This window comes from Poecilia reticulata, chromosome 7 (assembly GCF_904066995.2).
Source record: "Poecilia reticulata chromosome 7, P_reticulata-male-v2, whole genome shotgun sequence".
NCBI classification, from domain to species: Eukaryota; Metazoa; Chordata; class Actinopteri; order Cyprinodontiformes; family Poeciliidae; genus Poecilia; species Poecilia reticulata.
Window position 1 is genome coordinate 11,481,802 of NC_088836.1, and position 26,988 is coordinate 11,508,789.

Sequence of the window (26,988 nt, forward strand, 5' to 3'; positions counted from 1 at the left end):
CTATCGGACGTTTATCCCATCTTTGTCAAATTATTATTTTTGCCTGTTCTTATGTTTATTGTACGCATTCCGTCGTTCTAGCACTGAATAATCGATGGAACTGCTGTATATTTATATATAATGCGCTAATTTTGCTTTTGACTCGTGACGGGCGTTGAATGCCTGAAGGCATGAAGCACAGATCGCAAACAAACTGAAGTCTATGAACGTTTTAGGAAACAATCCTCTTTTGGGGTTTCAAAAGAGACGGGCTGTAGACAACACATTTGTAAAACCCCAGGGGTTATTTATCTTGGAGGGTTGCACTGTGGACTTAAATATATTTTGGTCTGTGCAACAGAACAGTCTGTAAACACTATGTGTTCAATATAAGTATTCATTTTCCATTTGTGACATAGAAACACTTGTTTCCTGACGTTTGCGATGTTCATTTTTTCTGTAAGATTTGAAATAAATGTACGCTAAACACAAACGACTGTCTTGCGTTTTTGCTGCAGTGGCTCAGATGTGTCATTGACCTTAATGAGAAGATTTAAGAGGAGGGCAAGGGTGGGGGGAGAGGAAGGGGAAAAGGCGCGCAATCGCAGAAAACCAGAGGTCAGAAAGAGCAAACTGGTGCCGAAGAGCAGCTGGCCTATTGTTGGTGATGGAATAGGCGCCTCTCTGTTTACCGCCAAAACTGTGGGAAGATGCGTGTGAAGGGAGCCACCCTGAGAACAGGAGCGATTCCAACTTAGGAAACACAAGCAGCCATTATGCTTCTCAATCCTCTTTGTTTTAGTAGCTCTTCATTAAAATTAATACCAGCTTTAAAGCCATATATAGATGTCAGGGACCTCTCCACAGGTAAGAGGAGATGTCATGGTTTTTGTTTGACATGAGTTTAGTTCAGAAAAACAACTCAGCCAATATTATATTGTATATGAACCATTTATTTTCATATAAGGTCTAAATGAAGACGTTGGTGCACTGCAAAAATCATTTTCTAAGAGTAATGTATATTGTGTGTCTTTAATTTCACTAAAGATGGGAACGCTGTAAATTCATTACCACATTTTTATATATTGAAAAATAAACTAACCAAAAACCTGATGAGGACTTTAATGTTGAGATCTTCTAAAAAAAAAATCATGGTTATTTAAAAATAAAATAAAAATCACATTTTTTCACATTACAACAAGCTGAAATAAATGTTATTGCTATTAGTATTTTATTGGGTTGGTAATAGGAAATAAATGTAATTTTTTTCCCCCGCACAAATAAAAAAATGAAAATGTTGCAGTTGTAAACTTTAAACTTTCAAACCTGAACTAAGCAGGCTACTCCCCATCTTGAGAGAATGGTTTAAAACTTGTTCATCCCAAACACAGAGAGCCAGGATGGTTAAATGTAACCTTGGTAAAACATTCTTTGTCTTTTCTCTGACATCAATTTCCACAGCCCATCAAAAGATCCTCTGCACTCTGCTGCTACCACAGGGATTTGTATTTAGTCTCCTTTACAAACAATGTGCCAGGTTTTGAACGCCTTACTGTTCAATCCATCATCTGCAGATGAAGAATATGACCCAATAGAAGAAGAACATTCATTGGATAATCAGTCAAAAGGTCTAAAGTAGCTCTGGAAGAGCTGCACAAATTCACTGTTTAAATTGACATTGGAAAAATCTGTCTACAAGGCAGCTTAGTTGTTCTCATAAACCTGTTCTTTGGCAAATAGGCATTGTTGAAAGAAATCCATATGCAATGTTTATGCTTAAATGTTCCAACAAGCCACATTGAGCACACAGCTGAATGGAGATGCTCTGGTAGACCATAATAGACCTACCAAAACAAGAACTTCCTGAAAGAGGATTTAGAAAGTTCTTTTTTTTTGTTCCAGATTCAGACTGAGTGAATCTTCGTACTGAGCCATTTTTTTTTTTTTTTTTACAAGAAAAATGACTTACTTCAACAGATTGAACAAAACAAGGCAAAACATTTCTGGTTTCTGTTGTGGAATGGTCCAACCAGTTTCCCAGCTTGAATCTGGAGGAGCTAAGAATTAGGGTGACGACATGGAGACCATTGAACCTCAAAGACATGGAATTCTTTACCAAAGTCCTCGGAATACCAGTGGAAACGTTCAATAAGCTGTTTTGCTGTAATGGCAATCAAGAATTTTTCACAGCTTTTTGAAAGACAATTGTCAAAATGAAGAATTTTAAGACAATTTCACATTGTAAAAACATTCCTTTTACATTACTTTCTTATCTTTCAAGTGTTTGTTTTCTTATCAGAAACAAACATTATGGTTGAATGAAAATTATCCAAAATTAATCCAGCCACACTACACAGGGTCCAGTGGAGGAGTTAATGGGAGCTTTGGAGCAGTTTTGGTGTTGCTCCAGAATCTTCCTTTACTACGAGCTTGAGGTTTCCCTCTCTGGTGCATCACTGTTCATGAGTTCAGGCCCTCAATGGTTGTGTTATCTTTGAATTCAATATTTTTATATTTGTTTGAGCTGTGGTTTGGATGCAATCTTGGGTGAACAAGAACACAAGGGTGTGTTTAGGACGCAGCTTTGGAGATCATTGGGTGCTGGTACTGATGTTAGGTAGGTTTGAAAAGCCTACCCAACATGAAGCGACACATCAAGAAAAAGGTGTGTTGTGTGTTTCAGCTCCTACTTTAACCAATAGCTGGAAAAGCTCTTGCGATGTCATTTTATCATCCATTTTCTAACACCCTTGTCCCTACTGGGGAGTGCTGGCACCTATCTCCAGCTAACGTTCCAGGCGAGAGGCAGGGTACACCCTGGACAGGTCGCCAGTCTGTCGCAGGGCAACACAGAGACAGACAGGACAACAACCATGCACACAACTAGGGAGAATTTACAGAGACCAATTAACCTGACATGTCATGTTTTTGGACTGTGGGGGGAAGCCTGAGTACCCAGAGAGAACCCACGCATGCACAGGGAGAACATGCAAACTCCATGCAGAAAGACCCCAGGGCCGAGAATCGAACCCAGAACCTTCATGCTGCAAGGCAACAGTGCTACCAACTGCGCCACTGTGCAGCCTACTCTCATTTGATCAAATAGTGTAAATTATTTTATAGTGAAAATAAATTGCATGAATAACTTGCCAAATAAGTTCTTAATTATCAAGTTTTATTACTAAATTCATACAAAGAAGAGTCATATTTTGGGGAGTTGGAAATTTTATCAGTGTAACATTTGTAGCAAACAACCTTTATGTCACACTGTTTTTGCAGAAACATGACCGAGTGAGCGCTCTAAGCAGCAAACTATCTTTTCCGGTAACCTAGTCAACATGAATTTAGGCAGTTCGGACAAAGGAAACGGCCCGTGAACACTTTGAATTTACTTTTTACGCTTTGAACCTTGGAAAACATTAGTCTTTGTAAGTATTTATTTGATTGGAAGACATGTGTTGATTTTTTTGGTTGATAAATAGCAATATTATGTCTATTGGCTAGTAAGGATGTTTTTCCTTTCTTATTTCAGTTAAAAACGTTTCGAGTGTTGCATTACCATAAGTGTATTACGATAAGTGTATTATCTTAATGTTTGTTCAGTAACAAAAACACATTTCTAAAAACTCTTCAGTTAAGAAAAGCCGGCCTTGTGTGAAGACCTGTTGTTAGTTGTTTGCTGGTTGTCTAACATATAGTCACATGCTGTGATGACTGCACAGCCCTCGTGCTTCTGAATGCTAAAATTAATACTATCATAATGGACTAAATGAAATATCAAATATTCTGTACTTTCTGTAGTATTTTTTAATATCTAAAATTTTTTTTGTTTCAAGTTTGCTTGCTTCCTATAGTAGAAAGCTTCTCTTTCATATAAAATAAGTCCAGTAGGCAAGGTTCCCTATTTGCAGTTGAGCTTTAGCTTTTCCAACTAAAGAAGAAACTTTTACATTTGACGCCTCTGTGTATACATATTTGGTAGATATCATTCTTACAAAATACTTGATTATTTTTGGCCATTGGTTCAGTTAGGGTAAACAAAATCCGTTTTATTCTCTTGGACCTGCCCTTATGAACATTTTAATGCTCTATATTTCTGAAGGAGTTTATGTTTACGGCGGTAAATAAAAAAAAAAAAAGAATCCTAAAACTGCGATTTTTTGTTAAATGGCAAGAAAAGCACTGAATCTGTATGGCGTCTCTCTCCCACCACGCTGCGGTAAAAGTCACTTGCTCTTGAGCTTGTGTTTCTTAATTCCCATGATGTGTCGCTCCGCGGTCAGACAAAGGCTCAATGTTATCCTGACCGCACAGATGGGTTTCTGACGCTGAATTTGCCTGAAAAGACAAACGAAGGGGGCTCTCGTCGTAAGAAGAAAACCGAGAGGTGCCGAGCCCCTCCCTCTTCATCACCCGCCTCTGTTGCTGCGGGGATGGTGGGGGGTGGGTAAGGGACGCGTGCAGCAAGTGTGCCGCTCGGTTCCAGGAAAGGGCTTATCTTTGTTACTTCACCACAAAGTCATGCTGCTGGTCTTCATAATTCAAATACATACCATTTATCAATGCAAAAAATGTCACATAAATTTAATGATGATGAAACACAATTTTAACCAATAAACAGCGTTGTTGAAGAACTAATTATAAGCAAAGTTTAAGCAGTTTGACATTGGCAATAATCTGGTTGCCAATTTTAACAATGCAGACCTTTTTTTTATCCCAATTTTCATGTCCATATCCATTGTTTTTTCTTTCGTATTACACTTAATTTTGCTCTTGAAGTGTTGTCTTGTATTTTAATAGTTTTCTACCATGTAGATTTTTTTTAAAGCTAACTGCGGTAAATGCTGTTATTTCTCCGCCTCTTTCTGCTAAATGTTATCCTTCCACTTAACTTTGCGTTAATATGCTTGGACACAGCGCTCTGTGAACAGCCATCTTTTTCAACTTTTTGTATCTTACCCTTGTGCAGACCAAAACACGGTGCTAACAAATCTGTATTGTCGATATATATTTTTAAAATCTAACTCTCATCGTCTATTGAATTTGTGTTTCATCAACTGTAAGCTATGATCATCAATCAACATGATCTTCACTATTCAACGTTTGAAATGCGTTTGCAATGAATTGGATCATTGAAATGAATAGACGTTTGATGTTATTCTAAAATACTAAGATGCACCTGTACATAAGGAAAAAAGAGTCAAATTACTGCTGTATAATATAGATATTTAAAAGAAATGAATAGAAGTTAGTTTTATGTTGTATCGTGTAAATTCTATTAATTTGTGCATATATATATATATATATATATATATATATATATATATATATATATATATATATATATATATATTTTTTTTTTTTTTTTTTTTTTTTTTGTCACCATTAGTGTCCACATGAAATTGAAAATTGTCCATGGGAACACGATGCAACACTCCTGTAGAAAGAATCTGAGTCATGCCCAGAATCTTTTGTCCTCAACAACTGACATATTTTTTTTCTTTTTTTTCTTTTTTTTGCCTTTTGTGACCAGAACGCTTTAACGAAAGCTTGGACGCTGAAAAACACCCAAGACTCAAGCTAAGAAAGAGTAAAATTGAGTTGGGGGAGTGGGAGAATCACGTGTTGTGATTGGACCGGAATAGGACGGACCTATGAGATGCGTGCAGACGGGATACCCAAGCCAAAACTGCGTGGAGATCATGTGTCTTGAATTTGAAGTTTGGACTGGAGGGGGGGTTGTAGGGGAAGGTGCACGCGCGTGTCCCACTGCTTCGGATGAGAATCGGAGGGATAGAGAGCCACGACGCAGGAGATGAATGGGGGAGGAGAGATGGTGGTGATAACATGGAGGAACAGGGTGAGGGTGGGGTCGGGGATTTGTAACAGACAGCCATCTGGTCCCCGTGGCGCGTGCTGCGCGCGTGGTTCCCCTGAGTGCAGAGGCATTTGATGGGCTGTCAATGTCGCTTCATTTTTTTTAAAATTCAAAACCAGAAACATTGGTGCACATTTTAGATGTTCGTTTGCAGAAAATTGAAAGAGAAACGACGCGTACTCAACGAATGCTTCGTGTCAAACTCGACTTAAACTTTTACAAAATTCAAGTACTGAAAAACAACAACCAAAAAAGAAGAAGAAAAAAATCAAAATGGTGTAATTTTTATTTTAAGCAAAAGCTGTTGTTAACGAGCACCCCCTTCCCCTTTTTATCCCCCGATTTTTCGGCCCCCACCTCTCTGCTTGAAGCGGTAGCTGGAGTCGGACACTCCCTACAGGTAGAGACCCTCCCCCGACCCTCCAGACAAAAACTGCATAAAAACGTCATATGGATATGCTAAGCTTTTGTTGTCAAAGTATAGGAGCAGATGTTATATAAAAGTAGCGTGGCTTGGGTGTGTGATCGAAGAATGAGTGTGTGTTTGAGGGAATAATTTTCTGAACACACACAAACCTGACCCCTATATGAGTGATGCACGTACTGCAACCTGCTTTGGTCTGGATTTTCATTCAGAATACATAGAACCATTTAAACTTTGATATTATAAAGAGGACCAGATAAGATCACAAAAAGGAACATTAGAGGGTTAAACGTAATTATAATCAAATTACATCCAGCGATTCAAAAGCCTTCTTCTCTATGCCTTATAGAAATATTGTTTGGAAATACATATATACAAATTAAAACATTTGATCTCAAGTTACTTATTATGTCAAACTTCGAGAAGCACCAAAGCTGTGTTTTGTTGCGCAATTACGCATTAATATTAGAGTTTATGTTCAAAGAATGAATCGTAAAATAATTCAACCACTAAGCAAAAAAGAAAAAGTGGTGTTGATGTCTGTTAGGGAGTTTTGAAAATTACTTTCTGGTAGGTAAATAACCCACCATATGATTTGCAATGTTGTGCGTCTTTACGCACTGATTTCTCCAGCTTTCTGACGCAGCTTTTGTTTGGTTTATGTCTGTGGATCAAATTGCAGACACGCAATTTTTTTCCACATACCTTATAAACTGTGAACAGATGGTCATCTTATTAAATTCAATGCTTTTGTGTTGATTTTGTCGCATACGGGCCAGTCCGGATCGTTTGAGTCGGCTTGGGGGCGTAGCCGTGACGCACGGAAACCGACGCCGCGGACTTGGATAAATACCGAACCGTCAGTCCGTTAGAGACACATCCTCCCCGATTTAGCTCCTGAACACTTCTGTGGTACAAAGACGACACTCAGAAATGTCTCCAAACACGATCTATGACGCTCTCCAGTCTTTTTCTCCAAGGCTGACTGTGGCCAAAAGGAAAGAGGCTCTGGATTTGAGAAAGGTAAGCTTAAATGCCTGTTTATTTTTCCGGAGGATCAGCTCCAATTTTTAGCCGTATGAATGTAAACTCAAACTCTCTGTGTTCTCTTCAGACTATGAAACCACTGATGGAAAAACGAAGGCGCGCCCGCATCAACGACAGCCTGAACCTCTTGAAGAATCTCATTCTTCCCCTCACAGGCAGAGACGTAAGCCTCTCTATTCTAATTTTATCATAAGCAAAGTTCAAATGTGGCTCCATAAACTCAAGATAACTCTGAGCTCTGCGTGTTTAACATTCGCTTTTGTGTTTTTTTTTTTTCTTAACAGAAAACCCGCTACTCCAAGCTGGAGAAAGCCGACATCCTGGAAATGACCGTGAAGTTCCTCAGTGACATTCCTCCTGTTAACGTCAAAGGTGAGTCCGAATTCTGCGCCTTTAAATCGTTTCAATCAGTACTTAAGCCCCGGACTCCATTTGTGAACATAAAAAACTCACGTTTATTCGTCTTTTCAGGTCCAGCAGACAGCTACAGAGACGGTTTCAAAGCCTGCCTCCAGCGCGTCCCCGCTCTGCTCCCCAAAACCAACCTGGAGCAAGAGGCGCGCCAGCGAGTCGAGGACTTCGTCCAGAAGTCCATGTCTGCGAACAGCGCGCCGACCTGCCTGAAATGCTGCACCCATAACGCCAGGGCTTTCCCTCTGCTCCATCAAAAACTCCTGACCCTGAAAACCTGCGTCAGCGCCAGCCTGGAGAGCCAAGCAGCGTCAGCAGCCAGCCGAGCGCAATCAGGCCCGCAGCCAGTCCGCGTTGCTGTGTGGAGACCCTGGTAGAGCTCCGCAGTTAAAGATCCCTCATCTTTAACGATGAGGAGTCTTTAATCGTGCTATTATGATGTGTTACTTTTAAGTTGAATTACTTGTAAATGTGTATGGTTCTTTAGAACTTATTGTTAAAGTGGTTTGATTAAGTATTATATACTTGAGTTTTGCGCGCAGGTCCGTTGTCTTGTGTAAGTTGACAATGTTAGACAGTCGTATTCTTCTTAAATCCGCATGTATGTATACGTTCAATATTTAGTCCTCTCGCTGGACTGAATGATGAAGGGCTATTGAAACAGCCCTGTAAGACCCAAGGGGTCATTATGTGTACGGATTTGCACAAAAGACTTCAGAGTTCTGAGTCAGTGCAAATGGACTTTGTAGACATTGAATGTCTCTGTAAGAGTATCTTTGTTTGGGGACGTGCTGTAGTTGTGCTGTTTTCAGCACCTATTGTATATATGATGTAAATAAATAAAACTACGATGTCGTGGTTACGTCTTGAGTTGTTTTTGGTTTTTTTCTCTGTGCACACTTAATGGGGATTCGCTTGCTGCATTAAGAACAATAAATGAATGAAAAATAAAATCAATTAAAAGCATTCTTTTCAAATTAGAGCTAAAATTAAAGGGAAACCAGATTTAAGAGCTAAGGAAAAAATAAAAATAAAAAGACACCATAAAAAGGATAATTTTTTTTAACCTAAACCCACTTTAACTGCAAAATCTAACCATAAAGCACTTAATGTTTTTTACATGTGCCTTTTTCTTATGTTTTCCTATGTTCTGGTTTATAAACTGGTGTAATTTTAATGTATTGTGCTTTTCACTACCCTTTGCTTCTTTTTCAAGCTTATTTAAACAGTTTTTATCATTTGGAGTTCGCTTTACTGCATATCTTATTGAGGGAAATTTATTTCAGCAGTTGAATTTTAGTTGTGTAAAGCACATCGCCAGACTATGCCTGTTAAAAAGAGACTCCATAAATAAATATTGATTAATGTAATATTACATATTGGTGCAAAAATAGCATAGAATGTGAATCAACACGGGCACTTTATTGAGTAAATAATTAATCACACAGTGTTATTAGCATGTCTGCTGTGGGACAGATGTTTAGTTCAAATGCGCCACCTACTGACATGATAAAATGTAACACTGGTGAGGATGATGTTAGAGCGGTCTCTGCTGCCCCCCTCTGGTACGTTAAAGTACTGACATAGTTTCAGTTTTTACTGCCCAACGACATCTTATTTCACCAGAGCTCGGTATATAAACGCCATTCAAGTTTCCTTTACTTTATAAAATGTAAACCAAGCATATGGAAGTTTGTTAAAAATATATGAATAATCTGGTCAATATTTTTGCGGTCTCCGTTACTTTCCCCTTTCAAACAGTCTTGAAAGAGGCACGGTGACCACAGCAGCCCTGGGACGCCGCCGGGGGAGTCTGTCTGATTTCTCAGTATCACGCAGGAAACCATGTCGTCGCCGGGGATGGACGAAGCATCCTCCCTCCAGTTATGCAGGTATGACGGCCATGGTTCATTTTCTAATGTGGGGCGAAGATAAGACTCGTTTAGTTTGTCGGTAATGATGAGCACAGCGCTTTCTGCTCGCGACGCCGTGTGACCGTTTGCTCACCCGGATGATAACCCGGATAATCCGCCGCTTCGGGACTCATTCTTACACAAGATGTCCACTTCGTCCGTGAAAACACTTCCTTTATTAAGTCAGCGCTCCACAATACGTATTCTGCTTCGGTTTGTCATACCCTGCAGCTGCTGTCTTAAGGATCTTAGCTGTGTGATGACCTTAGCTCGATTAGCTACCCGGGCAGGAAGCGCTTTAACTGCCAAGAACAACTCGTTATAGCCTAAAAGCTAAAATAGAGGTTCATTTTTAAGAGCCAGAGATCTCCTTTCCTGTGACTCCTGAAAAATCTTTGGACTTATGTTTTAAAGATATTATCCAAATGAACGACATAGAAAGAAACAGTCATTCAGCAGACTACACTGTAATGAATGCTAATCTAATAGCCGGCCGGCGTATTAAAAAAAATCCCTTCTATGAATAAACTCATCATGTACTGCTGCAGCTATTCTCTTTCGCCTGCAGAGGGCGCTACATAACTCGTTCACAATATTATGTGTCTCTAATATCTGAGGTCGTCACATCCCAGTCTAGCTTCAAGCTAACCAATGGTATACAGTTTTATCTAACCTGCCAATGCCATTGGGTTTTTACATTGTTTAATAAAACCCCAGTGACTGTAGATTGAATCTTCATTATTAATTGAATCAAAAATAAGCATTTCAATATGTTTGTCAGGTAAAAACACAAATGTCAATGTATTCTACTGGGATTTTAAGAGAAAAATTAAGACTAAGATTTATACTGTCGGAAGGCTTTTCCTTAGAAGGGATTTGGAAACTGGTTAGAGTTGATGAGGGGACAGATCAATCTAATGGAAACCTTTTAGAGACAGCAAAACAATTGGTACAGAGACAGAGGAATGCAAACTCAAGTGTAAGAGTGGCTCTGTCAAAGTTCAGAGTTCTGTCTAATTTAGAATTTGTGGCAAGTTGTGTTTGGGCTGTTTTACGAAGAAGAATGTGCAAAACCTCTAAATGTGCAAAGATTGGAGAGATAACCCAGCATAATGTTAGAGGTGCAAAGCTGATAGACATGCAGCATGTCCAAAAAGACTTGTGCCACACACAATTTTCCTTCTCCTTAAACATTATGCAATACTTTGTATTGGTCTATGACATAAACTGTAAAAGTGGTATGAATATTTTTGCAAGGCACTGTATACTGGCAGTTTTATGAAACACTTTTCTCACAGAAAATAAACTTAAGAGTACTAATTAGGATTTATGGTTGCATCCAGTTTAACAAGTTTAAAGCAGTCAGAACTTGAAACATTTCAGCATTTAAGCCTGCAGAAGCTTTGAAGTGATTCATGTAACGAACATTTAGATTATCAAAGAGTCAGTAAAGTTACACGTGTATAGAATGGCCGGAGCTGATCTTTTGTGCTTCTTTGAATCTTTCTTTCTACTATGCTGTACTCTACAACGCTGTAGAGCACTACATGCATGTGTATTTTAGAAAGCAAGAACATTTCACACGTGGGTGTGGATGCAAATAAGCAAAAGTAGTTGACTTGTTTGGTTGTAGGGAAAAGGAGAATACCCTAAAAGGAAATGTTTTGTTACCAAAATGTCCATTTATGGGTTGTTTTTTTTCCCTCCTGATGCTGACGATAACTCTGCCTTCTTAACTTAGTGACTGGGTTGTTTTTTAAAGCAATCCAGGAGCGAAGCAGCTAATTTGTTTGCAAAATCAAAAGTTGCATTCTAACAAAGGCAAAAGACAAATTGCTTCAACCTTATTTCAGTGCGGATTGGAGCAATCAACCCAACTCTAGTTTCAAATCCAATTGAAAAAAGCTTTTCATATGAGAGTAGAATGACTGCTACGACATAGTCAAAGGCGTGAAAACAAACAAAAATACCCAAGGCATTAATTACTCTAGGAGATACGGTTTTGTTTTAGCTGTAAATTTTATTAACCACATTTGAACAGGTTATTACAAAATTAATCATAAGGCAGATCTCCAAGAACTTTAGGTGTAATAATTCATAAAAACCACTAAGAGGTGGGTACAGTGTAGTAAAAAACTACAGTATGCTGAGTTACAAAAACATTAGCTTGAGGGTGTTTAAAAAAATCTTTCAAAACCAAATGACATTTTAATCTAGATTTGGGATTTATTTGAAAATCCAGGCTACTTTTTACTCAGGCATTTACGAAACAAATTGTGACCAACGGTGAGTCATTTTTTCATGTCCCTGCGTGATGTCATCATTTGACACATTTCCTGTTCTTCCTGTCCTGACAACGTCAGATTTTATTTGTCTGTTGGTGAGTGTCTGCCGAGATCGGGTTCGTCGTCTACTCTCTGGCATTTTTTTAAAGCCAGCTTGGGGTTTACCCTGCATGACATCAGCTGTAAGAACATTGCCAAAACCTAAGATCACAGTAACAGGGAGGCTTCCAGAGAGAACAGAGTCAACCAGGGTGTGAAGATGGATTGTAAAGAGGCAGCAGATGAAGTGGACAAAACAGTAACAGTGATGGAAAAACGGGAGCCTAGTCAAAGTCAACCAGGCTGCAGGGATGGCTGTAAAGATGTGGGAGCAGGATGTGAGGATGTGGTAAAGAAATTCCAACTCAGCAGGTACTTTATCGCACTGAGAAATATACACTTTTTTTTTGTTGTATTTGTTTTTGTTAAACTCGCATAGCCTAATTATGAAAAGAACAATTTAAAACCATAACTATTCACTGATCTTAAGTTTCAAACTAGTTTTCAACTTCATATCTAGACTTGTTACTGCATCCTCACCACCTCTGATACCACATAATACTACAACTGTTAAACGTCCATGAGACTCATCAGGTTTCACAACACTAACCCTGTTTTATGATCTCATACTTATTGTGTACGTAGTTGTAAAAGTCACTTTGCTTTGTTCTGAGTCATAAACACTCAGGTCACTGTGATCTTGGAGTATTTTCAGTGCTGATAACTAATTTTCCCCACCCAACTGAAAAATGTCTCACAGGAAGCCTTCTGCACTCATAGGAGAAGCTGAGTGAATGGAGTGTTTTATGGGAACTAAACCACATCGCAGTAAAAGATTAAGAATATTGTTATGAGATGGATTTCCTTTCATTATTAACTGCATTCTTCTGTGGTTAAGCATGACTTACTGCCTGATTCACAAGATTAGTGGGTCTTGTTAGACCCGTTCTTTAACTATGACGAATGTAAAAAAGAGAAGAAGTTTTCATAGGACTGCAGAGGATACTTTCTCCTGCTTTACTGTTTTCTAGCAATGAAACCCAGCAAGGACACAACAATCTGTTACAGTAACCTTCATCAGTCTCAGTTGTGACTAATCACTTACGGTCTCTGAGTCTTTCTTGTCTTTGTGAGACTGGCACTGTGCCTTTTGACTTGATCCATGCTAATTAAATGCAATCAAAAATTAGGATTATTAGTATGATAACTTGAAAGTAACATATCACAGCTTAATGACAAGAAATTTGTACTAAAATGTACGGTAATACAACAGTGTATAGCATGCTTTTGGATTGGATGCTTTTTGTTTAAAGGAGAAAAATAAATATCTAATACTGAAGAAACAACACTAAATATTGGCTGTTAAAGAATCTTATTATCTAATACTTGAGCGAAAAACAAAAAAAGGACAAAAAAAACCAAAACAAATGCTTATTACATTTAGTGATAGTTTTTGAATGCTTATTGCACAACTCAAAAATGCTTTGCTTTGTTCTTTGTATAGTAACACTGGCATAACAAAGTGATTGATTGCTAAGTTCTTAATCAAGCTGTCCACTGAAGGTCGCTCTGAGGTCGACTTTTTAACAGACGTTAAAGCGTGTGATGCGAGGCGGTGCTCCTTTACTTTCCATAACAGCACTGTTTGTGTTTTTCACCATGAAACAGCCAAATGTGTCTTTGCTGTAAATGAGGGAAAACTGTATTAAGTTTCTTTCAGCCAGTTGACCGGAAGTGTGCAGAAACAAGTAGGATAGGGGGCGTGATGTATTACTCTGTGCTCCATAAAGCTGGAAACAACTAGGCTCACTCTGGCCCTTTTTACTGCATCTCATTGAAAGTACCCTTTACTAGCATGAGGGAAGTTTTTTGCATTTCTGAAACCATAATTGTATAAAAGTTTGGTATACTTTGAAACTGGCAACTCATATCTCAAGACAGCATCATATCTGTGTGAGTGACTTTATTAAATAAAGACAGCATTTTCCATCAAAATGGACGGGCCACATTAACAAAATAGAAACGCGCGTCTGTATAACTGTTTGCTATTTAGATTTTATGTGTATATGTGGATGTGTGTGTGTTCATTTTAAGTCTTATTTTTTACCTTCCTTTAACTATGACTCCAGAATCCCACTCCAAAATAGTGGGATTCTTTATCTTACTCCAAAATTATTTATTAATGCAAACATATTACTATCAGATTGAGACACTTAGTCTGTTGCTTTGCTGCAGGCTTATGCTGCCAGATGACGCCAATTTTATGGGTAACGTTCACGGCGGCATCATTCTCAAGATGATCGAAGAAGCTGGAAGCATCATTGGCACGAGACACTGCAACACACAGAATGGAGTAAGTACTAACCATATTTAGTCCTCATTATTTTTATTCCAGTGGTAAAGTAAACAAAAATATTAGGAAGTCCTCTCAGACCTGAATCCCCACAATGCAGCCCGCCATGTTCAAGCATAAAACCATTGGCAGCATGACGCTGCATTATGTCACACAGACTGTAAATGCCTTCATCACTTGTTCTCATCCCCCATTTTGAAGGTACATTGAAGACAATATCCATTATATACAACAAGAAGAAAATATGGCTCATAAACTTGAGGCTGGTCCTCCACACAGCCACCAGGGTTTAATTCCTGGCCTTGAAACATGTCTTACCTCTTTTGTCTTTGCTCATTTCCTGTCTGCTGCAAAATGTTAAAACAAAACATTTTTTGTTTTATTTTTTTATTTGAGATATCCGCTTTATTTCAGATTGCTTTAAGTGACCCATATTGTGGAATGTGAACTTCAAATGTTAAAGGCTGTGTTTATATGATGATAGGTGGCTGAAAAATGTGGGAGCAAAGTTAGAAATTCATGAAACTCTACTAAATTTGACAGAGTTTTCAATTGTTTTCTGAGCTAATGAAGGTGAAACAGCTGGTGAAACACCATAGTTGCAGACTGAAACTGGAATTCCAAAGGTTTTATGTTAATGTTATTCAAGCTCATTTACAATTAGACTTTTATTCTGTTTTGAACAGAAGTTGAGTTGGTGGTCATTTATGTTGGATTTTGACTGAAAGATAACCTGAGATATAGAAATCATTATTTTTAGTTGAACACGGTGCTTTGCTAAAGCATAGTGGGATGACACAAGATGTCTTCCAGCATTATTACTCTAAGTTGATTATTTAACTGCATCACGAGAAAAATGACTCGTCTTTTATTCTTCTGTCTGTAATTACGCTAACTTTTCTTTTTCCTTTCTGTAGGACAGATGTTTAGCCGCTCTGGTTCGGGTGGAGAAGACGGAGTTTCTGTCGCCTGTATTCATCGGCGAGGTGGTCCACGTTAGCGCCGAGATCACTTACACATCCAAGCACTCGCTGGAGGTTCAGGTCAAAGTCATCGCTGAAAACATCTTGACAGGTGACTCCACTTAACACCGACATTCAGTAAAAGGACATGTCCATGCATGCCATTAAGTAAAGGTCAGAGACACCGAATGCAAAGCGGCCTATAAATCCCATGCTGCTGTACACTTTAACAGAAATGATTGATTTTATAAACACTGACGTTTCATGTCTTTGTGGTGCTTTAAAGGTCTTGCAGGGATTAAAAACAACATGAAACTGTCAAGTACTAGAGGATTTAAAAACAGAAACTCACACAAAGGCCCTCCGTCTGAAGTGAGATACAGATCAGGATAAAAGCGGTGAACAATGGCAGTTTGAACCTTTCACAGCTCAGGAGGACCTGTATTTTATTTGATCAGCATTGTAAAACTTTTTGTTGTAACAAAAAAATCCCCCCAAAAATGTCATTCTAGCAGAGATGGGAGGATAGATGAACTTTTCTTGATAAAAACCTATTATCAAATTTTCTATAGCTGTTCTGCTGTTCATGGTTTTGTAGGTTGGAGTTTATCTCTGCAAGACAGGAAGTAGGGGCGGACACACTGAACCACATTGCAAGCCAGAAATGTGGAAATGTGCAGAATTAAACCACAGTTCACTCCCTGAAGAAAGTGTTGAAAAAATGTAGTTAAACGGTGGTGGGAATTTTTTGGGTGAACTAACCTGAGATTTAATGACAAAATCTTTAGACCTCATTTCTTCCCTTGCAAACATGCACGGCATCTTGGAAGACCAGCAACGACATAATCCTGTACGGACCAATCAGAGTTGCGTACAGTGAGCCAGAGTTACTCAATAGTGTTTGGGCAGGGTATGAAAATGATCCTTTTTCTTTCTGAATAGTTTGTCAATGTTCAGAATTTTTAGCAATAAACAGTGAAGAAAAAAAAAACTTTCTTGTGTGCATTAAATAATATCATTTGCACCAGAAAGTTTATTTTTTTAGTTTTTCCTTCAATGTCCCATTAGGGACTCTGTAAGAGAATTCAGCACAGTTTTGTCAATGTTTGATCAATACTATCTATTAAAAAAAAAAAAAAATAAATAAATAAACAAATAGAGAAAAAAATATATATGTTACACTTCTATCCTAAACACACGAGTGTTAGGATTAAATGGCCTCAGAACTCCGTACAACATGTTCAGCCTTACGGTTTTAAACGTTCAGAAATATTTTGTAGAATCTGGATCTCATTTTCATCTTAGCAATTATTATATTTACCTTAATTATGCTTTGCACAATATCATATCCTTGTTATTTAAAGCAGTAATTTATCCCTTATGTTTCTACTGAGAAGGTTGAGAGTCTCACAATTAAAGATATTAGGATAGCATATTATCTTAATTATTATTATTTTTTTCACAAAGCATTGTTGAGATCATTAATGCGGGGGATTTATATTGTCATCTACTCATTCAATATCAGTAGTTAAAAAATACCATGTTTGTTCAGTAGAGGGCAGCAAATCATACTTATTGTGTTAATAACCTTTCTAGATATGTAAAAATCGCCTTAAAATAGCTTGAACTGTTTTAACAAGATGCTGCATTCTGCACTACAGATTATTATTACAGGCTACATAAACCAAGATTCGCTTCTGCAAGCAGGCTTGTATGAAGCTGCAGGAAAATTAACATTGAGCTGTGTTTTATATATGAACCTTTAAATACCATCTGCACACATAAAAAAGCAAACTAAGCTGCAACAGCCTATATTTATATAAAGGTATGTTTTATGTGCATTTACACATGAGACAAATGTTTATTATTATTAAGGTAGTTTTTGAACATATGGTTGAACTTTGACGAAAAAGTTGCAAATACTGCTGACTTTGCAGATTAGTTTCAAACTACATGTAGTGGTTGGTTGTGCTTAAAGAGGGTAAAAAAAGATGCAGAGTGCAGAAGATAGAGAGATGAGAGGGAGACTGAAAAAAGCAAACAGAGGGAAGCAGAAAGGCAGATGGATGTAGGAAACTGGCACAGGGAATTTGAGCAGAAGAAGAAATACTTTGCGAGTAGGGAATTATGGTATGATAGATGAGAAAAAAAGGACTTGTGAGAAACAAAAGAAGTATCCCCTAGACGGCTGTTGCCGTAGCAACAGGCTCATAGTGGTTGGTTGGCTCGTTGCTGGGCCGAGCTCTCATTGATGGAGGTGGAGGCAGAGATATGAGGTGACAGGTGTAGAGCGGTGGGCATACAGGCAGGCATCTGCAGGGGCAGTCCGCTGTGGCCTTGACAGGAAGGACCCCTGAATGGCGAAAAAAAGAAAAAAGAGCCCATTGAGTAAATTCATTCAAGACATGGGTTGAGGTTCAGAACACATTCAACCATAAAATACTGTGAATGTTTAATGTCAGAGGAAGTACCCTAAAAATACCTGTTGCATGTGGTGCTCAGTTTTTCCTGTTCTCACCCACAATCCTCTGCAGAGTCTTGGATTCATCAAAGTGCCTCTCGCACTGTTATGAATAATCATGAATAATTTTGAACGGCTAAGAGAACAAATCGATTAGCATAAGATTCATATGGATATTCTAGCTCAACATCCATCATTCTGACATGGTCTGTATTTCATAAACTTATTGGCTGCGAGTTTGCAGATCATCGGCAATCACTTCAGTGTCATTATGACTCACTTCTATCCTGCTGCATCAATCTAGTAACCCCCTGTTGCATGTACGAAGGTAAAAATGCCAGTCTATAAGTTGTTTTCTGAATTTATAATACAAAATAAGTATTAAAAAAAAAATCAAGTAAGCCCAAATGCTCCTGTAATATAGTTTTTTATCTCTACGTGTTTGTGTGCATGTCTAAAATCTTTTGAGTTTTGAGAAAATTTTGAAGTAAACTTTGTGAATGTCAAATCCTGTAATCTGGTTCTGAATGTGTGATGTCTTATGAGTTGCTGTCCTGTGGATATTATAATGAAGAGTGTACATTTTACTATTCTACTGCATTTCTTTTACCATGATGTAAACATCTAGTTCTATGTTTTTCTGTGTATTGAGAATCAGCTGACCACCTAGGAGATCACACAAGTAGTAAAATAATTAGCTAAATGAATCATAAAGCAGGTCAAGCTGCCGTCAGTTAGAGCCACTTCAAGTGTTCAGCATGCGAAGGTGAGTGAACCTTAATAAATGTAGCATAAGATCAATGCCATTATTAGGCTGTTGATTTTTGTTTGAAATCTGAAACGAGACAAGTATCTTATAAAATAAATTAAATAATATACAATAATTATTAATAATATTAATGCATTTTCTTTTCCCATCCAATTTAAAAATGGAATATTGACAAAAGATGTATACAGAATCCTTCTCAATAATCGGCGTAAAAACCTTTATTGGCTTTACAGCAATCAAACCCTTATAGCTGCTCACTAACTTTATACATGCTTTCACAGTATCTTTAAACATTTGTCCTTCACAGTGTGCTTTGAGGTTGGAAGATCCAATATAAACCCTAGTTTTGTTTATTATGTGTAAATTGGAATAACACATGAAATCCACAGTCTCTCACTGCATCACAACACTGTTAATTAACTTTTCTACTTATGTCACCATCTAATTTTTTCATACTTAATGATCACTTAAGCATCTTCGGCTTAAAGTGAATTTATCTATACCCCTAATGCATCAAATATTTATTAGTTGAATTAAACAGAAATTTGGTTGTGCCTTTGCATGAACTCCAAGCATTTGGCATGCTGAGGCAAGTAAATCGTTAATGCAGATAGAGCATCTGCATAATGTAGGATCATTTATATAATTTAATGAATGAATGAATGCAACGAATGAGTTTCTGCTGGCTATTTCTTTTGTAAAAACTTTTGCATTACACACTACGCACAACATCTGAGGCGTCTCAGCCGCTGAATTTGTCAAAAAACAAATGCATAGCAATCTGACTAAAGTGACAATCAAGTTTTATAGTGCGTACACTATAGTATAAAATGCATTAGATGAACATGTGGGAGAACTTTGTAATTAAACTTGCATATGCTTTTATGTAATTGAAGAACAAGGCGCACATGCAATAGGCTGATCTGTTTGGCCTACTAGAAGTGGAGCTGAATCTGACTGAATCTGATGATATTTTCCAACATTATTTTTTCAACTATAAACTGAGGAATTAAGGATTGAAAAATGGTTAGTCTCAGACAAGGTCACTGACATAACTACCGTATTTTCCGCACTATAAGGTGCACCTAAAAGCCTTCAATTTCCTCAAAAGCCGACAGTGCGCCTTATAATCCGGTGCACCTCATATATGGACCAATATTGAGCAATAACAGGTCTAGCAACTACAGTAAGCAGCTGCCGACTTCATTTTCGCCTGTAGAAGAAGAAGCGCACGGTGCATACTGGGATAGTTGTCAGAATGCTGGTTGGTAATCTTTTAATAAAGTTTGACTGACCTATCTAACTACCGACCATCTAGAATCAGGTCGTCTGCAGGTCATTTAGCACCACGTTCTCCACCAATATGCTGTGAGCGAATGGAGAAGGGTGACCATCGTCCGGCCACGCCCCGGCCCAGTCGCTGAAGGCTTTCCTCGCCGACCGGAGTCGGACTGTTTTGTTGACATTCACTTTAGTGCAGCTCCATCTAGTGGATGCATAACGTAACTCCAGTGTCTACTGTAACGTCTATTCTATGCGCCTTATAATGCCTTGTATATGAAAAGAGTTTTAAAATAGGCTATTCATTGAAGGTGCGCATTATAGTGCGAAAAATAACAGTATTACAAATTGCTACTTTTAGAATATTGGAGGCCACCATTTTAATGTCTTTTATAGCAAAGATGAGGTGAGATATTTTGGGATAACCATTTTATCTGTATTGTCCAAAACACAGCATATGCAATCACAGTCATTCCTATAATAGCGAAACAAGTTGTATACAGTTCTAATCATAGTAGTTTTAACACAAGGTAGTAAAACAAACATTCTAAAATATCTGGAAAATATTTACAGAGAACAAGAAGACCGGTTGTCGCTTTGTGCAGATTTTGGTCATATGTACTGAATGGGAAGTGGGTCATATCTGAGTGTATGTACGGACACACGCTCGTGTTTGTGTGCGTGCATTCAAGCTCAGTGTTTGAATGCATCTTTTTGTGTTCAAGCCTTAGTGGTATGTGCCCCTTTTTTTTTGGTGGGTGGGCATGTCTCCCGAACATGTAAAAGCCGGGTTTTTTTAATGATCTTCACTTAGATTCATCATTTTGTGACATGTGCACTTTACATATGCAAGCGCGTGTTTTTCATCAGCGTTTGGCCCTTTAAAAGGTTCCTGCGAGGCCGAGGGGGAAGAAGAAGAAGATAACGGGAGCAGACATTATTTGCTTCTGTCATGTCGGCTTAGCGTCAGTCCCTCGCACACTGTGGCCCAGTCAGATACGGATGCGCAAGTGGATGTACCTGCACACGCGGCCTGACGGGGACGCACGCGCGTACGTTCTCCACCGCGCCGCTGATGCAGGCCGACGAGCGGGGAGCGCTGGGAGGAACAGGGGGCACACGAGGAGCCTGAAATGCTGACACGTTCGACGCAGAGAGAGAGAAAAAAAAAAGTCGCACTTCAACGCATCCTCACACCCACATGGCTGCACTCTGAGCAGACATCCTCCCCCTTCTTAGTAAATGAAGCAGGACTGGCACCATTTTACACATTCAGGGCCAGACTTGAATAAGTGTATTTTCATGCAGAAGTTTGTTATAACTGAGCGTGCCTTTGTACAGCCGTGAGGGTTTTGTGGTTTAGTGGCTGATGAGTAAGACTTGTGTATATAGTGGTTTTTTTTTTGTAGATACATCTTTGTGTTTATGCATTCATGTTTATTGTCTGTGTGTGTATGCCTGCGTGTGTGTGTGTGTGTGAGGCAAAGCATCCAGGTTCCACAGTCAGTCAGGCAGCATCTCGTCAGGCGGGCCTCGGTCACAGACCCCCAGGGTAAGACTGCCTACTGTGGGCACGAGCCGTGATGATTGTCCCTGCTGGGGGATCGCACATGCGCACTGACACACGCATGTGCAGTCACAGTCATGCCACAGTGCTTAGAGATTTTCTTGTACCCACCCATGTACAAAACTGTCTCGGGACACACGGATACCTCAAGTGAAGTACACACAAATTCTGAAGAGCTACATGCGCACATGGCACCCGTAGCCACCCAGATCTGCTTTGCACACATGAGAAACACAGGTTGTTTCTATGAATAGAGGCATTTGGGCTTTGTGTGTGCATGCACCTTTAAGCACAGGTTTACATAAACATATAATAACCAGATTATGCCCCCTCAATACACACATAGCTGAGAGGATTGCATTGTGGATTGAGGCTCAGTAGTGACAGCTCTTGTTCTTGTAACACAACTACAGCTAACCCGTACTGTTTGTTTCATGCTCACATGAGACCATTTAATGTAAAATTGACATTAAGGTTTGAAAGACAAAGGACTTTGGTCAAAATGCTAGTAACAGTACACCATCAGTCCTTTCAAATTCTTATATCATCTTCTGAAAAAGATGAGGACACCTTTAGCAGCCTGGGTTTTTGTAATAGGTTAGAGTACAATTTCTGGTGAGGACTCAGTTATTCCGCATTTATCTCAATGTAAAATGGCTAAAATTACACCCAGACGTATCACATCAGTAGCACATGGTTAGAATATCATTACTCAGTGTTTTATCGTAGGTATACCCTGTTCAAACCTCAGACATTTTATTTGTTGTACTCCTGACTATTTGAAGCGAGAGTGAACACCAAGAAAGTGTTCACTCTCACTTGAACTAGATCAAAAGAGCTTTCTGAAGCCTTCAGAAAGAAGATTATATGCTATGGGATTTAAAGAGGTCTCAAAAGGATTTGAAATCATCCATTCAAGTATCTGGAAAATAGTCTATAAGTGGAGGATATTCACAACAGCTTCCAACAAGCCCAGGTCTGGTTGTTCACGCAAATTCACCCTGAAAGCAGGCTGCAAGATGCTAAAAGAAGTCTCTAGAAACTCTAAATGTAGTCATATGTGGAAAAAGTCAACCTCTACTCTCTAAGAAATACATGAAGATTTTACAAAAATTTCCTGGGACAACGCTAACAAAGACCAAGATCAACACAGAATGCACCATCGATTCTGCTGTATCAGAGTGTGTTTGTGTTCTGAAAAGTCAGGTGTTAAGTCAAAGTAAAAATCTAGATCTTGATACTGCAGGACCACTTAGGACAAGCTGTTCATGCAAGAATCCTCTCCACAATCTCACAGCCGAACGTCAGGAGTGGAGCAAACTTTCCTCAGACCAATGTCAGAGACTGGTAGAAAGCTACAAAAAAGCATCTCGCATAATATTAGCTAAAGGGAATCTCTGGGGGATTGTGCAACTTCTATTAAAACATATATAAAAAAAAAAATTTTAATGAATAAAATCACACAATGTTTCACCCTCTGCCCCAGAGCTCTGAAAGATGGAGGAGATTTTTGGACAGCTTTGGTGCACAGATTATGCTCGATTTAGATTGTTAAGCTAACATTTTCTTTATCTTACATTCATATCCGAGATTTGCAACAGGAACTGCAGTGGAGCTAGTGTAAGGATGAACTGCTCTGGAGTTCATCAGCCGTAGAGCTGTTTTTGTCCCGCAGTCGATGTAAATTTAGTTCGAGACATTAAGTGCTGACAAAGGTTTTCTTTTTCTTTCTCCTTTTAAACATCTAAAAGCACTCAGAGAGCCTAAAGTATACTGTCATGTTTAAATTGAGCATTGGAAATTCACAAGAAAAGCGCTGCCATTAAACGTTTCCTGCCCACATGATTAATCTCTTCCTATCAGGCTGTAACATCTCACAGGGAGAACATAGTAAAGTTAAAAGTAGAGTAGGAGCCTTGGCACAGTGCAATGGAAAAATCTGCGGTTTTGATCACCGGGACTGAGCACCAGGAATGATCCTCTCTGTGCTCCATCCAATCCTGGAACACATTGTCCAGGATGGAGGACGAAAATAATTTTTTTTACTCCCAATGTGGAAGAACTAAGAGCAGAGAGTAGGAGACAAAAGGGGGGAAACAAAATGGCAGTAAAAACCCTTTGAGGGGAAAGAAACACAGGCGGGCAAGAGGAGCAAGACCAGAGATCAAAGATGTTCAGATAGCAAGTCTGATCAAAGTGTTTGAGAAAAGAAACATGCTTTTAGGTATTTATCAGGAAATGCAGGATGCCATGATTGATGACTTAAACTTGGATAAAAGGGGATTGAATATGGGATAATCCATGCCGGAGGGAGTCTTCCTCCACATAAGCACCGGCCTTTTAAAAAGCCTCTATGTTTAGTCTTTGGTGTTTTGCCTTGTGTTTGGAAATTCTTCTGTGGCAGCTTGGATCTATCTGTCTTTTCATTCTTGCTCTTGGTTCTTCTCTGAGTTGACTTTTTATATCGGCCATCTTTGAGATGGTTCTCATCTTATCGCCTCCCCTCAAGTTGAGGGGACAAAACTGTCTCTTTAAAGGAGATATGCGTGTTTTTATCATAATCAGGAAATGAGTCCATTACTTAGGGATTTTTTTTCTCTTTTGTTCATGGACTTAAATCCAAGACTAGCTGTGTCTCGTCAGACTAAGGTCAATTTCAAAACCAAACGCACTCAGTCAGTGGAAATTTCAGCGAGCAGATTTGTGAGACTTCTGTTCCTGGAAGGAATGTAGCCAAAATCAGATCTGTAATTTATTTAGTAATCCTAAATAAGTGAACCAGCTGCCTGTTCTGCCATCTCTTCTGAGTAAATTAATTAAAATTTCATGTGACCACACATAAAATCAAAACCAAACCATGCTGGAGTTATTTTCTTAAAAACAACACAATTTCTCGTTTTCAAGGACAGTTTTTCCCTTGACCCCTTAAGATCTAAGATTCCTTATCATCTAACGCAATAAATAATCTCCCACGCATAACAGGGAGGAAGTTTTGCTGTTTTATTGGGGATATGGTGAAGGATAAAGGAGGGAGTCAAGGCGATGTCATGCTCAAACATCAACATTGTCTTCATGTGCTGCAGAGGGATTTGGCATTCAGAGCCAGCTCCCTGTTTCCACTCTGGTCAGAAAAGGTCATCAGTCGTTGTGGGAATGCTTCGTTCCGGAGATTCTCCCTTCTGTCTTCCTTTTCACTCCTCGCCTTCCTTCCTTGATTGCGAGCACAATTCACTTAAAACTTCCAGCAGGAGCTAATAATAGACCGGAGCTGCTCAGTCCTGGGTTGAGTCGAGGATATGTAAATACGTCTCTCTCACTCCTGTGGGCAACTTCCTGGTTGTTGGCAAGGGTTTGAGCCAATGGGAGGAGGAGTGGGAGAGAAGCACGGTGGGCATGGCAACGAGGCCCAGCTGCCTGCGCAGTTTTAACTTCAGCGCATAACATGAGCAGTGACCTGTAGGGTACTCTGTTCCCAAGAGTCTTTTGTCAAATGCTAAAGCCACGGCCCTTGTCACTAAGATGACCACAGGCCACATTAATAGCTCTATTCCTGCTTATTTTCAGCTTAGCATTTCTGTTTCTGAGAGACAATTTATTAGAATCCGTGTGGCTGAAATGTGCATTCAGTTCTGAACCACTTCACATTAAGACAGCCATTTTAAGTAATGTGTGAATATTTTATAATAAGGTTATTAGTTTGGTTGGGGCCAAACATACAGGAGATGTCATCTCTGATCTAAGTTTCAGATTGACATTAAAACCTTCTTTCTGGACATTAACTATGCAAGTAAATGGGTTGATGGTTAAGGTTCAGTTCAAAGTGTAAATGGTGTACTTAAAGCAATGTATTGTGCAGCTCTAGCTTGGACGAACCTCTCAGATTTCATCCACACATGAACACATAGCTATCAGAAAAGCTGATTCCCGGTCGGATTCTTATTTCTGTAATCCACTGTGTGAATTGCATCGCTTTCCAGACCAATATCCCTGAATTAATCGTGAAATTAACCTGTCGTCTTCTCAGTCTCGAGAGTCCAGCTGTGAGGCACGTTAGCAGCTGAATTGATAGGAGCTCTCTATAATGCAAAATAAAAGGCTCTAATTGTTATTTGCCCTGGTGAATCTAGCTGCTTGTTCATTAGCTACTTCACTTATTAGTCTGTTATACTGTTTTATGAAGCTGTTCACTCCAGTAATAACTTGGTTATTATTGTTATGAGTATCGTCTTCATTAAAATGCCTTGAGTGTTGGGGCTAAAATGGGTTATGTTGCAGATGCATTTGTTTGTACATTTACAAAAGTGATTATTAGAAGCTCCATAGTTCATTGCGAAAATCAGCTACTTGTCCACAAGTTAAAGACTAGAATAGCTTAAGAAGGTTATTTCCTCTTATTTCGTGTCCTCACGTGTGTGTCGTAATTCCAGCACTTTAAAACAGACCCTCTCTCTCTGTTTGTAAATTAAGTGACACAAAGTGTGGGATGAATGGAAATCGCTATAACAACCTCTCCTCCTGATTGCATGATTTCAGTGAGTTTCTCGTCCTGACCTTAAGGCACAGACACAAAACTGGAATGGCTGCATTCAAGTGCGAGGGCCTTTATTTGGCCTCGGTGTAAACAACATGGGTATTTGTTGGGAATATTTATTGTGTGGAATGTCATGGTATTTAATGTGTTCTACACTTGTGGGATTCACACTGTATAAATTATGCAGAACCTTGTGCTAAAAAAACTTAGTCTAAACGATCGTTTCTGCTCTGAACGGACGTGGACAATTGTCTCCGAGTCTTTGTTGTTCTCTTCGTCTTCTTTGTTTGCAGCAAAAGCCGGATCTATAAACCGCGACAAAAGGACGGCTGAAAACTAAATTGGCCGTTGCGTTTTGTGTGGAGAGTGGATTTTGCTCCATTGTTCCATTTAATAGAAAAAACATGTCAGAACGTCTTGACTGCCAAAAACAGCTGGAAGCTGCCCTGCTGACATAACTGCACAAGAATTCACTCTGTTCTTTCCTGTTGCAGGTGCAAAAAAGCTGGCCAACAAGGCAGCGCTGTGGTACGTCCCCTGTTCTCTGCAGAATGTTGACAAGGTCATGGAGGTGCCTCCAATTAAGGTATGTTAAAGCTTGTCTTGGTCGGCTTAGAGCTTTTGTTTTGGGCTCGCATTCTGGGGTTGTGTTGACCCCAGAATGAGAGAAATTCGCATCTTAACTCTGGTAAGTAGCAGTCTTATCTAAGTTTAGAGGGTTGGAGGAAGCTAATGGAGAAGCTTAGCTACCAGTAAACCGAAGTAGGGCCCATTCAGGAGAAACTCTCTCCCTGAACTCTCCAGGAAAGAGTTCCTAAACTCTGTCACTTTTGTATGAAACAGTTGTTCATTTTTATGTGTAAATTTAATTAATCAATGTTACAATGCTCTCACTACGTGAGTTATATTTTAACATTTAATGTTAAAATGTTATAAAGTTGATCAATTTGGTCCAACACAAGTTCTTCTTCTCTAACTGGCAGTTCTTAGCTAAAATTGAATTTATCATATAAAGGAATATAGATTTTTTATTTTTAATTTTTTAAATGGAGGTTTTGATAAACTTGCTAGCATAACTTACTTTGAAA

General features: G+C 39.0%; 2 protein-coding genes and 1 long non-coding RNA gene across 5 annotated transcripts in view; 2 read left to right on the forward strand and 1 right to left on the reverse strand.

The window, feature by feature from the left end:
• Positions 1 to 3,321: 3,321 nt before the first annotated feature.
• LOC103467276 (transcription factor HES-2-like) lies at positions 3,322 to 8,601 on the forward strand. Its single transcript, XM_017305645.2, has 5 exons — positions 3,322 to 3,407; positions 7,061 to 7,304; positions 7,396 to 7,491; positions 7,613 to 7,700; positions 7,800 to 8,601. The coding sequence occupies exons 2-5, from the start codon at positions 7,215 to 7,217 to the stop codon at positions 8,114 to 8,116; spliced, it is 591 nt and encodes a 196-aa protein (XP_017161134.1). The 5' UTR covers positions 3,322 to 3,407; positions 7,061 to 7,214; the 3' UTR covers positions 8,117 to 8,601.
• Positions 8,602 to 9,500: 899 nt separating this feature from the next.
• On the reverse strand, positions 9,501 to 12,110 carry LOC145552210 (uncharacterized). Its single transcript, XR_014088165.1, has 2 exons — positions 9,747 to 12,110; positions 9,501 to 9,654 (listed from the first exon to the last, which is right to left on the reverse strand). It is a non-coding gene; the product is annotated as an uncharacterized LOC145552210 (long non-coding RNA).
• acot7 (acyl-CoA thioesterase 7) overlaps positions 9,544 to 26,988 on the forward strand; it is a 49,737-nt gene continuing 32,292 nt past the window's right edge. For 2 of the 3 annotated variants that reach the window (XM_008413512.3, XM_008413513.3), the window contains exons 1-4: positions 9,544 to 9,631; positions 14,212 to 14,329; positions 15,247 to 15,403; positions 26,395 to 26,486. In XM_008413512.3, the coding sequence (XP_008411734.1) occupies positions 9,585 to 9,631; positions 14,212 to 14,329; positions 15,247 to 15,403; positions 26,395 to 26,486 (414 nt within the window). In that variant the 5' untranslated portion in view covers positions 9,544 to 9,584. Of the gene's footprint in view, positions 9,632 to 12,176; positions 12,349 to 14,211; positions 14,330 to 15,246; positions 15,404 to 26,394; positions 26,487 to 26,988 lie in introns of those variants that run through there. The other variant, XM_008413510.3, reaches the window with a different exon arrangement.

Excerpts from the sequence above, each read along its gene's own strand:
- LOC103467276 (XM_017305645.2), top strand. The coding sequence starts at position 7,215 with ATGTCTCCAAACACGATCTATGACGCTCTCCAGTCTTTTTCTCCAAGG. Across the intron at positions 7,492-7,612 it reads TTCCCCTCACAGGCAGAGAC|AAAACCCGCTACTCCAAGCT; the intron begins GTAAGCCTCTCT and ends TTTTCTTAACAG. Across the intron at positions 7,701-7,799 it reads TCCTCCTGTTAACGTCAAAG|GTCCAGCAGACAGCTACAGA; the intron begins GTGAGTCCGAAT and ends TCGTCTTTTCAG.